The sequence below is a fragment of the Zea mays genome, chromosome 8 (genome assembly GCF_902167145.1).
Source record: "Zea mays cultivar B73 chromosome 8, Zm-B73-REFERENCE-NAM-5.0, whole genome shotgun sequence".
Classification (NCBI taxonomy): domain Eukaryota; kingdom Viridiplantae; phylum Streptophyta; class Magnoliopsida; order Poales; family Poaceae; genus Zea; species Zea mays.
In genome coordinates this window covers 178,767,300-178,781,823 of record NC_050103.1, presented here as the reverse complement: position 1 = coordinate 178,781,823, position 14,524 = coordinate 178,767,300, and the positions used below count along the sequence as shown (strand labels likewise).

General features: G+C 45.9%; 2 protein-coding genes and 1 pseudogene across 2 annotated transcripts; all 3 read left to right on the top strand.

Annotated features, from left to right (window-relative positions):
- The first annotated feature begins 242 nt into the window (after window positions 1-242).
- Window positions 243-4,804, top strand: LOC100283967 (uncharacterized). The gene is made up of 10 exons (NM_001371966.1): window positions 243-731; window positions 2,028-2,157; window positions 2,268-2,527; window positions 2,758-2,985; window positions 3,249-3,411; window positions 3,524-3,597; window positions 3,684-3,780; window positions 3,866-3,932; window positions 4,241-4,312; window positions 4,440-4,804. The coding sequence occupies exons 1-10, from the start codon at window positions 466-468 to the stop codon at window positions 4,610-4,612; spliced, it is 1,530 nt and encodes a 509-aa protein (NP_001358895.1). The 5' UTR covers window positions 243-465; the 3' UTR covers window positions 4,613-4,804.
- A 2,541-nt stretch (window positions 4,805-7,345) lies between these two features.
- On the top strand, window positions 7,346-7,524 carry LOC111590069 (uncharacterized; annotated as a pseudogene).
- Window positions 7,525-8,211: 687 nt separating this feature from the next.
- Window positions 8,212-9,148, top strand: LOC100280992 (uncharacterized). The gene is made up of 3 exons (NM_001159456.2): window positions 8,212-8,356; window positions 8,459-8,555; window positions 8,737-9,148. Exons 1-3 carry the CDS (start codon window positions 8,314-8,316, stop codon window positions 8,807-8,809), a joined length of 213 nt encoding a protein of 70 aa, NP_001152928.1. The 5' UTR covers window positions 8,212-8,313; the 3' UTR covers window positions 8,810-9,148.
- Window positions 9,149-14,524: the final 5,376 nt, after the last annotated feature.

Here is a 14,524-nt window from a genome sequence, read left to right as displayed (position 1 = left end):
CCTCATAATTTAGCAGCCCCTCTTTGAACAAACCAGAGCATTATTGAAAAACAAATCAAACCCATCACTTTGGTCAAAGGCAGGAAAGAAAGACGACCAGAAACAGGAAGAGGCCATGCCAAAGACGAAGAAAAGCAGTCCACATTATAAAAGTGGCGCAACGAAGCCGAATGGAGAGGCCGCCGGGCGCGTACACAGCAGCCCACACGTAATCCTTTCCCCCTCCCTTTCACACTTAACCCTCTCAACTCCCAACTCCTTCGCAAATTCGGGTCTCGAGGAGGCGTTATATACGCCGTGCCGTAGAATTTGCGTCTCTTCCGAGGGGCTCGTCGCGAGAAGGAGCCGCAAAACTTTGCTACGGCCACACGAGCAGCAGAGCAGCCGCGCTCGGTCCTGCTCCCCGCGTCTGGTGTCGGGGACCGCCCCCCTCCTGCCCGGCACCCGCTGCGGCTGGCTCTCCCGATGAGGCCGCCGGAGGTAGCGGTGGCGGCGCTTCTTCTCGTGGCGGCCGCCGCCGTGGCCGCGGCCGCGGCCGCGGCGGAGTCGGCAGCGCCGTTACCGGCGGCGCTGCGGTTGCAGCGCGCGGTTCCGCACCAGGGGGTGCCCCTGGAGGAACTCAGGCGGCGGGACGCCGCGCGGCACCGGGTTTCGAGGAGGAGGCTGCTCGGGGGCGTAGCCGGCGTGGTGGACTTCCCCGTCGAGGGCTCCGCCAATCCGTACATGGTCGGGTGGGTGAGCTGCCGTCTCCGCTTTCCTCTGTGTTGTCTGGTGGTGGTTTAGGTTCGGTTGGGATTGGGTCAGCTGTTGGCGATTCGTGGAAGCGTGGGAAATTCGAGCCTTTTCGTTTTTTTTTTGGTTCGGGCGGCGAGCCATCAAGCAGTTCGTCGGCTAGGCTGCTTGTGCTATTCCTTTTCCCATTTGATGATTTGCCGATGCTGATTCGATTCTTTATGCTGTTAACTCAGGTGGATTTTTGCTGGTGGATTTTTGCGTGCATTCTACGAAGTTCGTTGAGTTACTTTTCCTTTAATTTTTCGTTGGTTTTTGGTTTTTTTTTTGCGAGTTCAGTTCAGTTTCGCTTCAATTCTTAGATTCATTCGTTTCATCCCAATCATGAAGCTATGTTAAAAATGAGATCTTGCGTGGTGCATTTCATTGATCTAGTCGTGTCTTTCCATACGTAACCCAATCCTAATGGATTCGCATGTTACTGAAATCCTATACGGAAAAGGATTCACTGCGCTGTGCTTTACTGCCTTCACACTTTTGGATCATATAGTTTTGTAGAATCGGTTCCACAGTGAGTCTGTTCAACGCAATCCTTGCTTATTTCATTTCTCCTCCGTTGCTTTTGGCTAAGGTCAACTCCTTCGGCGGGAAACAAATAGATTTCCTAAGACGGCAACTCAGGATTTCTCCCTTCCGTTACGCTTCCATCCTATTTCTTGAACGCCCAAATTTAGACTTTCAGAGTAGGAAGAAGTTTGTGGAGCAAAAATCGAGCAAGCTGCAGAAACAAGGTTATTTGCAGGGTATTCGTAGCCATCAATCATAGTGACATAGACAGGTAGCGTCTGGTGCCAGGGCATCGTTCTGGTTTCCGTTTACAAGATTTAGGAGTAGCAAATTTATTTTCATCAACGGCTCAATGTATTTTTGGCGATGTTTGTGGGGCGCATATGTTTAGACCACTCCCCTAATAGTAAATTCCTGACCAGTTTAACACCTTATTGAAGTCATCATTGAAAATCCACTATTATCGCACAAGCATGCTGTTCCCTTCTATCCTCAAATTATTTAGGATACACATCTCAATCTGTTACCCAACACATACTGCTGTGCTGGTGATTGATCAGCAAACTGTGGTATTATCATTTCACCAATTCATTCCAATTTTCATTCTGAGACTGGGCTTGTTGGTATTTGATATAACAGGAATACATTTTTTTTTCTTCTGTCTTCTATTTAACATATTCTAGTTGTAGTTGCCTATTTGTCTGCTAAAGTTTGATTTGAATTTGCAGGCTTTATTTTACCCGGGTGAAATTAGGAAACCCGGCAAAGGAATTCTTCGTCCAGATTGACACTGGGAGTGATATATTGTGGGTCACTTGCAGTCCTTGCACTGGTTGCCCGACATCAAGTGGACTCAATGTGAGGCCAGCTTCTTATTTTTGAATTTTAACAAATGCATAAATTTCTACGCATTGTTACTTGTTAGCCAGGGTACTCCTGATCGAATAGTTGCTTTTTTTGTTCCTCAGATCCAGCTAGAGTCCTTCAACCCTGACTCTTCATCAACAGCATCCAGAATAACATGCTCTGATGACAGATGTACAGCTGGCTTCCAAACAGGGGAAGCAATCTGTCAAACCTCAAATTCCCAAAGCAGCCCTTGTGGGTACACTTTCACCTATGGTGATGGGAGTGGCACATCAGGGTACTATGTGTCTGACACGATGTTTTTCGAAACTGTCATGGGAAACGAGCAGACCGCCAATTCGTCTGCCTCTATTGTTTTCGGGTACAGTTTCCTTGGAGTCTTATATCATTTTAATAATTGAAAGTACCTGATGTTATTTTGCTCAAGTTGCCATTTGGAGTTGAAAAATAGTTTCTTGTTCCTCTATTAGCCAGCTTCAAGGTTGCAGTTTTGTTTACTCATTACCCTAACTCTGATTTTTTTTCTTCTACCAAGATTATCAGTAGACAATTATTTACCGGCTCATGAATGTTTCAATTTCTTCCAAGCAGATGTAGCAACTCACAGTCAGGAGACCTGACAAAGGCAGATAGGGCAGTTGATGGAATTTTTGGGTTCGGACAGCATCAACTGTCTGTAATTTCGCAACTTAACTCTCTTGGGGTGTCCCCTAAGGTGTTCTCTCATTGCCTGAAAGGTTCGGATAATGGTGGTGGCATTCTTGTGCTTGGTGAAATTGTGGAGCCAGGATTAGTGTATACTCCACTTGTTCCATCACAGTAAGTTTCTTTCCTTGGAATTTCTTTTGGGTGTAAAACTTCACAAATCTGCATGCTATCTTATGTTTCAGCACCATTCTACTGCGACTGTTGTGATATTCTTTAAATATGGCAATATATGCTTATGAACCGTGACATCTAGCAATATAGTTTATGTTATGTTGGCTCTTGAACAACCATTTCTGGCATTGAGAAGTTCTGGAGCCTCGCATGTATTCCTGATACTAACCAGTGCTTATTCCAACATTTGAAATGAAATATAGGCCTCATTACAACTTAAATCTGGAAAGCATTGCTGTCAATGGTCAAAAGCTGCCCATTGATTCCTCCTTGTTTACAACATCAAATACACAAGGAACAATCGTGGATTCAGGAACAACATTGGCATACCTTGCAGATGGAGCCTACGATCCATTTGTTAGTGCGGTGAGTTTCATATGGTACACAATCTTTTCCTTATAGTGGCCATACACAGTGCGTCTACATTTCTTACTAATTCTGTGACGTGATCATTAACTGTCTTTGTTCATACCTGCAGATAGCTGCTGCAGTCTCTCCATCTGTGCGTTCTCTAGTCAGCAAAGGAAGCCAATGCTTTATCACTTCCAGCAGGTTTACTTTTCTTTCTGGGAATCAAATTAACTGCTGTTATGGTTTGTGGTCCTGGGTTCCTTATAAATGTTCTCACCATTTGGCAGCGTTGACTCATCGTTTCCAACCGTAACCCTTTATTTTATGGGTGGTGTTGCGATGTCGGTGAAGCCAGAGAACTATCTTTTACAGCAGGCTTCTGTTGTAAGTCACCGCCGTATATCTGGGTTAACTGTTTCTTGGAGAGGCTGTCTCAAGTGCTATAATACCTTGTCAATTGTGGTTGCAGGACAACAGTGTATTGTGGTGCATTGGTTGGCAAAGGAACCAGGGCCAAGAAATAACTATACTCGGAGGTTAGCCAGTCTAACTCTGGACACAGTTAACCAATTTAGATTGCGCATCTAGCTATATGATTTCAGGCTGCTGTTACATGATATGGTTTTACGAAATAAATCAAGAACATGCATTAAGCTCTAGGATATAAGTTTGAGCTTTACACTGATAGCAAAATAAAGACTTACGTGCATAAATGTCCAACCACATGATAATACCTCTGCGGAGACTCATTATTTTCTCACCGGTGCTATTATTATATATGTAACTTATCTGAAGCCTGACTGTTTCTTGTTTGGTGCTAACTGTGTGGTTCCTCTTGTCTCAGATCTTGTTTTAAAGGATAAGATATTCGTGTATGACTTGGCAAACATGCGCATGGGCTGGGCGGACTACGATTGTAAGCCCCTGATTCTTCTTAACCAATCTGGATGTTCCTTAGTTCTTCGTTACCGTCATCTGTCACCCCCATTTCCTTGTCACTCCATTGGCCCCATTTCTTTGTGGCTAACGCTATCTCTTGGCAGGTTCAATGTCGGTGAACGTGACGACGTCATCAGGGAAGAACCAGTACGTGAACACTGGGCAGTTCGACGTGAACGGCTCCGCACGGCGCGCATCTTACAAGAGCTTGATACCAGCCGGGATCGTCACCATGCTTGTGCATATGCTCATTTTCGGCACTGGCTCACGTAGATAGCAGGCGAGCCAGCTGACATCGTGATTTGATTATTATTGCCACGGCGTATTCAGAGGTAGAGACGTCGCCATCCCTGCTGCGCTAGTCGGTTAGTCGTATGGACGAAGAGTTGGCATGGCCTGAGCATTCTTACTGTACATACAGAAAATGAAAGGTCTATTGTTCATGTAGTACGGCCTCCTTTTTTTTCTCAAATTGCAGCCCGGTTCTTCTTCCGTCTCTCTGTTTGGTCGTGCTCTCAAATTTTTATCCGCCATAAAATTTGGATGCTATTGTTTTTCTACAGCAGCAGAGCCGAATTTCATTACTCAAAAGCAGTGGAATTATAGGCGTTTGTAACAACAGTATTCATGCATCAAACCTAGCGAAAAACCTTGTTGGCGTGAACATAAGACTCTCCAGCAACGGACGCTTTAGCGTTCGGTACGCTAAATTTAGCGTCTGTTAACGTCCGCAAGGCGTCCAACAACGCTCGCTATTGCGTCCGCTAAGATAGCGTTCGTTCGTGGCTGCCGCTAAATGTAGTGGTTCACTATGCGTCCTCTATCCACACAGCGGTACACTATTCCTCTTCGAATCGCTTCATCGTTCCGAGTTTTGACTGCACTTGCTGGTCATCTTCTCCACGGTCGTTCACTTCGCCGAGTCACCGAGTACACGAGCTCACGAATCCACGGTGGAGCACTGGTTACGTAGCTTCTTCCTGTGCGCAGGGGGAGCAGCCGAGGACGCCGCAGACCGCACAGTCGCCACTGTCGCCGCTCGCCATCAAAGTCGTGCTCCATCTCCTCATCCTCCCCTATGCTCTCCTGACTTGAATAAGCCAATCATGCAACAGACCAAGTGTGGCAACTAGTGGAGACGATGCTAGAGACGACGTGCAGAAGGTGTTCGACGATATGCTCAAACCAGCTTGCAGCAACCCTGTTGTGGATGTCCTGCTTAAACAACAAGAGTAGCCCCGTACTGATGTTAAGCCCTTTGTTTAATAGTATAAGTTTATTTAAAAAATATTTTGTTATAGAGGATGGGATATAGAGGATGAAATTTAGAGAACGCTTAAAAAATAATGTAGATTATTGAAATTTGGTAACACTGTAGATATAGAGAACCAAATTTAGGGGACGTTGCTGGAGACGAAAAAATATAGAGAGTAGAATCGTTTAGAGGGTGCTGTAAAGGACAGAGAATATTCCTTTAGAGAATGAAATTTAGAGAACGCTGCTAGAGACAGCCTAAAGAATTCATCCAACCGACACAAGACGGACGCTGGCCATCAAGGCATCAACCCAGCTGACGCAAAACGGCAAACCTAGGGTTAAAAGCAATCCACAATGGTACATTGCAAAACAAAGCGTCTAACCAAAAACCAACAAAACAAAGCGTCCAACCAAACGCACCATAACTACTCTTATCACATTTCCAGATGGCATCAATAAAACACAAGTTGTGTCCACGCTTCAGAAAACCTCATTCGTCTTCGACGCAACCATTCTACTCAAACAATCGTCATCGTGTTGTCACCTCCATCCGTCCGTCCTTGGTGATGAAAGTACAAAGCCGTCTTTTTTTAAGACATCTGTGTCATGCACCACCTATGCCAAGATGACAGTTTTTTGGAGCCCTGCCTAATATGTTAACATAGAACAAATCAAACTCAAGATTTCAATAAGCGCCTTCACCTAAGTTGGCTTGTTCACTGCGTTTACGACTTCTACAGTATTTTATCTCTACGGATTGTAGCTGCAGCAGTAGGAACAGCCGATTGTAGTCCAACACACCATAGCTAAACCAACAAAATAACATGTTTGCCACTCGGTAAGCATCAATTGGTTTAAACCTAGAACTGTGCAAATGAGTTAGGTCTCGTCGATACCCCCAAAGATGTGAATTCGAATACTTCAAAGTTCAAACATACTTGCTCACGGGGCAATCAAAGAGTAAGCGGTTAACAGATTCCTCCTCCTGACAAAAAGCACAAGGTAGGACTTTCCGTCTAATTTTCTTTTGAGAAGATTATCTTAGATCGAAATAGCATCTTGTAAGGTTAGCCACATGAAAATCTTGATTTTTAAGAAAAATTTGGCTTTCCACATTTGTCTATTGTCTTCACTATCACAGTTTCTAAATAACTGCTTATACATTGAAGTGACAGAAAGCAATATGGAAATCTCTCAATATAACGAGTTCACAGTATAACAATATCATAATTATCACAAGTTGAAAATAAAACAAGTTCATAAAGATTCCAAGTTTACAATTCACGAGTTGACAAGTTCTCAAAGATGACAAGTTCCCAAATCACATGCATAACAAGTTCACAATTCACAATATAACAACTTCACAAAATTCCGATAACCGATTCCATTTTCGAAAATTACTCTTTTCGAAAATTACTCTTACTGATTAATCTGATAAAAAAATAAAAATGGGTTTTGGAATTCCGGAAAATTCCGAAACCATTTCTCGGAAAAATCCGAGACCTGAATTTGGGAAATTCCAAGTAATTTCGGTAACTGAAGGAAACGTCGGTAAAACGACACACCAACTTTGATACTAATTTCCGACAATCGATTCCATAATTACCGATGAATCCGTTCGAAAAAATTGAAAACCGTTTCCAAAATTCCAAAAAATGAAACTGTTTTCATCTCTACTCCCACATAATACCACCTCGCTACGACGATCGACCGAGCGAGCTATAAGAAAAGGAGTCAGACTCTTTTTTAACTCACAATTTTCTCGGCCTTTTGGCTAAGGTAAAATATAATATTTGTTTTTATCAATTGAATATTTGGTATGTGAACCATATGTTCAATTTAATATTAAATTTATTTTTTATGAGTATCTTTTGTGGGAATGATCTACCACGCTGGTCTATTGAGTCCGTTGCATCGCACGGTCAATTATACTAGTTTTAATAAAAATATTGTGTTTTAATTAGGTTAATAAAAAAACTGATGTGGTGGTGATGTAGCTGTAGAATAATAGTATAGTCGATGCAGATAAGTGGCAGTCGAACCAGCATAAGTAGCCGCCGAAAGGTGTCGAGAATGGTGATCCGGTGTGATGGACCTGCCTTGATTGTGTGAAGGGAATAAAGAATCCATCTCCAAGCTGATGCTTTAATGGGACGACAAGATCAAAACGGTGACGGCAAAGCTCGTGTTCGCTGGATCACGCGATGCATGGTGCAGCGCTGGTCTCACGCATCAACGGCGCCCAGCAGACACAAAGAAAACTTGAATGCTAGAGACAGGAATCCGCGAAGGAGAATAAGAAAAGCAGTAGCAGAAAAAGGGCGCAAAACTGGCCGAAGGGGATTTCAGACAAAATGGCATGCACAACAGATTAAAATGCTCTGACGAAGCTTCCCTTCCATCCATGTGCTGTTCGGCCGTCGATCCGCTGACAGCGGCGCATGCACGCACGCACGGGAGAATAATATGATGCTTTGGACTCTTCAACAAGTGCCTTTGAAATGCAATTAGCAGCATACAGTGCAGATGCTCTTCCCTCCCAATGCAATGCAAGCTGTGCACTTTATGTTGCGAAGCTAGCTATTTATCTCCCCGGCCCCCCCCCTGCTCCTCTCTTCCACGGGATAACGGGAGGACGACATCACACAGCCATCGCCGGCCGGAAGCTCTCAGCTCTGAGCAGAAGGAGGCGGGTCGTCACACGGTCACACACCCGTCAGCATGAGCGACCGCAGGTACGGGTACTCGTACCCGCCGCCCCAGGGTAAGCTATATGCAGAAGCAGAAGACAACGGATTATACTACTACCGCGTTCATTCAGTTACATACATGCATTGCTTGACTGTATATGCTCCTGGGAACGCAGGGTACTACAACAACGGACCACCGGTGATGGCGCCGCCGCCGTACCAGTACGCAGCTCCTCCACCGCCGAGGAGGGAGCCGAGCTTCCTTGAAGGATGGTAAGCAGCCACGCGCGCACACGATCTACTATCTAGCTTTGGAGCACGAAAACTAGCTATACCCGGCCCATTGGAGAGAGAGGGGGGAAAATTAGTATTTGGATAAAAACTAAACCATCACTAAATAATCTGAACAGTTCGATGTTTCTCATTTCACTCGATCTTGGACACATGAATGCAGTCTCGCCGCTCTGTGCTGCTGCTGCCTCATAGACGAGTGCTGCTGCGACCCGTCGGTGATATTCGTGAGCTGATCCGGCCGCAGTCCGCAGCACATGCCATGCCACCGTCCCAGCCCAAGAGACATGTCGCATGCATACGTGTGTGTTCGCATGCACTTCGCGCCTCTGTTGGTGATATATGATGTTTTTTTCAGCCTATATGTGTCTACTACGTTGAATTAGTACAAGCGGTGAGTTGTGCGTTCAGATCTCGGGGTTAGAGAGTTTGTTGGACATGGCCCGATCCAGAATTCCATATGCTGATCATGGATCCGGCGCATGTTTACTGCATATGCACTTGTTTAAGCGCAACGCAACACGATGTATATGTGTGTACGAAATCTTTGAATAAGGCCTCCTTTGGTTATATGGACTAATCCTTAGTCTCGTTTATTCTTTTTTTTTTGTCAAACGGAAGGATTATAGTAGAGACTAATTAACTTTAGTCCTTAGTCCTTCACATGGGTGTTAAAAGGAACTAAAGGGCACCATTTACTCCAATTACCATTGCATAAAGAATCTGCACCGTACAGGCAATATGAAGAGGGGCACTTTAGTCATTGTGTACTTCATTTACTGCCTTTAGAATCTATCTAGTCGCTGGAACCAAACAGGATAGAGACTAAACTTTAGTCCTAGGATTAATGTAACCAAATAGGGCCTAACGAAGGCAGCAAACACTAATAGCATGTATTACTTTCTTATTTTGTTAGTGGATTGGAATGAGTTGATACATCACTATTTCATTATTTATAAGCTAATAATTAATAATAATATGAGGAATACGTTGATTCTATTAAACTTATGGAATAGACTTATAATGTATCACCCTATTTAAAATGGATTGATTCTTTAAACTAAACTCAGTGCGACGAGTGCCTTGCAGGAGGACCTTTCTGAATTTGTCAGTTCCTTTCTTTTAAATACTCAAATTGGCCGGCATTTGCAACTCCATGGTTAAAGAGGATTAAGTTATCTTTCCACCAAGGGCATAATATTTCTATGACTTCTGCCTATGAAGGCCTCTAGGCTGGAAACGGTTCCAGACCAGGAAATAGTGCACCACTCGATCCAGCCCAAGAATCAATCTAGCCGAGGAACTAATAGCCCAATACAGCCCAGGAACATTATTATACAAATCTTGTTCGGTTCCATTGGATGAGTGTCTCGCGTCCTGCTCTGCCAGTGTCTCCGTCGTGGCCGGATGTGATCCGGAGAGAACGAGGCAGGGATCGGTGCCGGGCTGTGAAGTGAAGAAAAATTTCAAATCGAGCCAGTTTTTGTTCTAGTTTAGATCAAAACGAACATATATAATGGAGTACACTAAATTCTAAACCAGGCCTGTTCGTTCCTCCCCGAACGAGGACTAGAACTAGCCAAACTGTTAGAAACGAACGGCCTCCTAGGTCTTGTTCGTTTACACCAATCCAGCTCTGTATTAACAATCTATGCCACAATCTATTCCCTTAGACCTTGTTCGTTTATGAGCGCCTAGGCCAAAAAGGCGTGTGGAACTACAGTCTACCGTTCATATCCGACGTTGTAGATCCTAGCGCGAATGGTTGACATCACTAGTCCTGACATCAAGCTCGGTGCAACGACGCGTTACGGACATCAAGATGTTGTCACATATGTGCCATGCCAACCGGTCATGTAAATCGTCGGAACTTTTATCTTGACGTCAATGATCAATGGTGTCGATATATGTTCCTTTAGTGTCATGGGTCGTGACACTGATCTCTTAGACGTCGATTGATATGAATATGAATATTTTTTTTTTGTAAAAGAACTAAAATGTAGGGAAAATATATATATAGGGCGGATGGCGGAGGGCGGACGGCAACCAGCGCGGCGAAGACACGAGGCAGCACGAGGGATGCCCTGATGGCCGGGCCACTTCATCGTTACGTGCGGACGAAATTGCGTAGCAGTTGCTCACATCACATATAACCAAACAAACGATCTCCAGAACCAACGTTTGGCGACCAGCTAGTCTTTTTCTTGACATACTCGAACAAGGCACCCGAATGAATCAGCATTCAGCAACGCCGTCGCCGGCACCGCTGCCGAACCGTTCCAAGTTCCATCGTTGATGCCGATGAGTGACTAACTACTCTCTAGCACAGACAACACCTTGGCCAGCGCACATGCATGTGCTGGCTTCGTCCCGACACGCACAACAGACCAAAACTGACAGTTTCATTCAGATACCGCCCACCCACGCAATCACCCGAGAGCTAGCTAATCATGAAGCTCCAGCCAATAACGCAAATTAATCATCCTCGTTTCCAAGGCTAGCTAAAAGCCTAAAACAAGGATCTCGCCGGACACCGCCTATATATGCCCGGCCTCTCCCTTCCGCCCTTTTCCCATCCCTCCCAACACGTTCATCAGCTCGCGAGCTTTGTGCTCCTCCTTCCATCTCTCGAGCACCCACCGAGAAGCCAGCTAGCGAGATGGCGGCCACCCTGAGGCTCAGAATCCTCGCCGCGGCCGCCGCGGCCGCCGTCGTGGCCTCGTCGCTCGTCGGCGTGGCCACCGCGGCCGAGGCGCCGGCTCCCTCCCCCGCCGGCCCCACCGGGGCCGCCGCCGTGACTGGCCCGGCGCTCGCTGTCGGCACGCTCGCTGTGGCCGCCGCTGGCTACCTCTTCTGCTGAGCTGCTGGGTTTTGCCATTGCGCGCGTCGTCTCCGGCTGCAGTGTCAGCAGAGCCGCCCGTGCGTTGCCGCCCCCGGCCGGACCCGGAGTGACGATACATATCAGTTCATCGCTTCTTTCTACTTGATTCTTACCAGTATTTTCATGTTGTGTGTGGTCTGATCGATTGACGTACTACGCGAGTTGCCGGTTGCTGAGTGTGTGTATGTTGGGTTCTTATACTCTCTCTATATAAAATAATACAGCAAGTTTATATTAACTGTGCGCTGGCCGGCGTGGTGCCCACATCGCTGACACATGAAGCTCTTGGCCTGCTGCTGCAAGGCTGAGCAAGCTAGCCTCGGATTTCTTGCTGGGTCTTGCGCCCGTCCAGGGTTATGGGTTCCGGAAGCCCGTCGAAGAGTGATGCCGCGGCGGCAATATAATGTTCTGGATAGCGCGGAGAAAACACGGAGGTCTCTCGTCGTCTTCCAGGATCCGCTTGTGAACATCGCGTGCCATGGCGCATGCGCCCACCATTGCCTCGAAGATGTGCGGGTGGCAGGCCCGTGTCCGTGTCCATCCCTCTTATGACCGTTCGAGGCGTGGGGGCAGAAGCTGCCACGGGCATCAACATCTCCTCTAGTGTCTCTCCTAAGTTGTCCATACTCGAGTTGCGACCTTCCGGGTGTTAGCCACGAAGCATTCGCACGTAGGACTTTGGCTCGCTGGCTTGTTGGGTTATTTCTAATCCATATAGATTGGAGGGGATTATATAGATTGAGAGATATTTTAACTTATTAGGGCTTGAAATCCCCTCAATCTCATTCAATCCATATAGATTGGAGTACAACCGAACAAATCCTGAAGGGGTGCTAGAGACAGAACTCAAATCCAGGGAATATCGTAGGTCGATTTCCCCACAAACTCGATGTCTTTGGGGGTGGGCATGTGGCCCCTGGCCATGAGGGGTGGCGATAGCTACTGCAACGTTGTGGAGGCCTGACGGGAACCCAGCCGAGGCGTCCCTGGCGAGAGCGTCCGAAGAGATTGAGCCTACTTCGGCAAGTTGTGTCATCATGTTGACAAAGCAGGAAGAGAAGGTTCGCAGATCATCATAAGACAGACTAGGTCCCATGTAGATCACGAACTGGCGCAACAGCTCTTCGAAGCCAGAGAGGGGACATGACTTCTACTCCGGAACACGGCCCCATAGAGGATCGAGCCGGAGGCCCGCGAGCACCTCCATGACAGTATCGAGGTTGTTGACCGGGGAGACTGAGGGGCGAGGGCCCTAACCAGTCCTTGCTCGGTGGTGACAATAAAGTCGAGGATCCTAAAACTTATAGTTGCCTTAGGGACCCAGTCAATGTTGCGGCTGGCAATCCGGTACCTGATGATGAGGATGACGAAAACGCGCAACGACTCTAACTGGGGCACTAACTGTCGATGTTTCGAGTAAGCAACAACGAGTAAATTTGTAATGTGTGTTCTAGGCCCAAATTATATATGTGCGAGGTGGACGCAAGAGTTATACAGGTTCGGGTCGAATGTCCCTACTCTAGTCTTCGTGTATTGCACTATCGACACCAAGTTGCTCAATAGGAGGTTACAAGCAGGCGAGAAAGAGAAAAGTTCAAAAAACTCTGGTGTGAGTGTGCGTGGGTCGGGATCGTATGACGTGAGCTATGGTCATCTAGGTCTAAGTGCTTCGAGGCTCTAGGGACTCTTACTCCTTCTCGTGTTTGTTCTTCTTGTGTGTCTCTCTTAGTCGTTGAAGCCGACCCTTCCTTTTTATAGTTCAAGGAAGGAGCTTGTTACAAGGATCCCCGTGGGGGAGTGCGTAAAGGTAAAAGGGGTCCTCTATTGTCGAGATCCTACTGTGTGCCGGTCCTGTGCTTTGTAATTACCTGCTGTACTTTGGTTGAAATGCTCTTTGTTGCTTACGCGGGTACATTGCTTCGTACCCTTGAAGGTACCTCACCTTGACTGCGAGTACTATGGAGTTGGTAGTATAGTGCCATTTATAATAGCAACGTGAAAGGGAAATAGGGTCAAACCTTTTCCTAAATAATTTTGGTAGTTGAATTGTCCAACACAAATAATTTGACTAACTAGTTTGCTCTAGATTATGCATTCTACAGGTGTCAAAGGTTCAACACAAACCAATAAAAAGAACAAGTTAGGGTTCAAAAGAAAGGAGCAAAAATCGAAGTGCTCCCTGGTCTGGCGCACCGGACTGTCCGGTGTGCCACCGGACAGTGTCCTTGGGTTATAATTCATGATGGGTTTAACCGAATAAATTTTTTTTGAGTAGGCTTAGATTATTTTGGGGATAGATTGTGACATGGATTTAATTCCAATCCATGCTAATCCATAGGTAGATTGGTGTAAACGAACAAGGCCTTAGGGGACGGGGATGGAGAATTTTCTTCTTTCACGGGAATGTAAACGGGGAAAATCTTCCCTTGACGGGTAATCGGGGATGAGGACGTGGAAGCATTCCTCATCCCTGTTCCCTGCGAGGACCCGTTAAACCTGCACGTGATGATGTTTTCGTATACTAGTTAATAATAAAAATAAATAATTACCTTGTTAAGAGATCAATCATTGTACAAATGTATTTATTTTGATGTACACATAATAATTTTTTACATGTAACAATATGTATAAGTACAAATAATGTGCATTAATAACAAAGGATATATGTTCTAATTATAATTTAAATGGGATCGGGGATCCTCGTCGGGGATCAAGAATAGAAAAGAAATGTCCCTTACAAACGTTCATAGTGATCTCCACGGAAAAAAATGTCTCAGGGACAGGTATAAGGAACTATTTCTCGACGGAGAATTTCCCATTATCATCTCTCGCCGGAGCTGGACCGGTGCGCCACAAGCTCATCATTTTCTTCGCGTGCATGATGCTTGCTTGGGCCAACACACCGCATAAGCGTGTGCAGGGGTGGGCATTTTAAAACCGAAAACCGAACCCGAACCGAACCCGAATAGACCGAATTGTCGGTCTATTCAGGTTTTCGGGTTCGGGTTCGGTTTCTATATGTGCTATATTTCGGGGTATAGGTTCGGGTTCAGTTCCTAACCTTTAAAAC

What these genes read in the sequence shown, in the direction of transcription:
- LOC100283967 (NM_001371966.1), top strand. Translation starts at nt 466, where the DNA reads ATGAGGCCGCCGGAGGTAGCGGTGGCGGCGCTTCTTCTCGTGGCGGCC. An exon ending in CGACATCAAGTGGACTCAAT is followed by an intron (nt 2,158 to 2,267) that starts GTGAGGCCAGCT and finishes TTTGTTCCTCAG; the next exon opens with ATCCAGCTAGAGTCCTTCAA. An exon ending in ACTCCACTTGTTCCATCACA is followed by an intron (nt 2,986 to 3,248) that starts GTAAGTTTCTTT and finishes AATGAAATATAG; the next exon opens with GCCTCATTACAACTTAAATC.
- LOC100280992 (NM_001159456.2), top strand. Translation starts at nt 8,314, where the DNA reads ATGAGCGACCGCAGGTACGGGTACTCGTACCCGCCGCCCCAGG. An exon ending in CTCGTACCCGCCGCCCCAGG is followed by an intron (nt 8,357 to 8,458) that starts GTAAGCTATATG and finishes CTGGGAACGCAG; the next exon opens with GGTACTACAACAACGGACCA. An exon ending in CCGAGCTTCCTTGAAGGATG is followed by an intron (nt 8,556 to 8,736) that starts GTAAGCAGCCAC and finishes ACATGAATGCAG; the next exon opens with TCTCGCCGCTCTGTGCTGCT.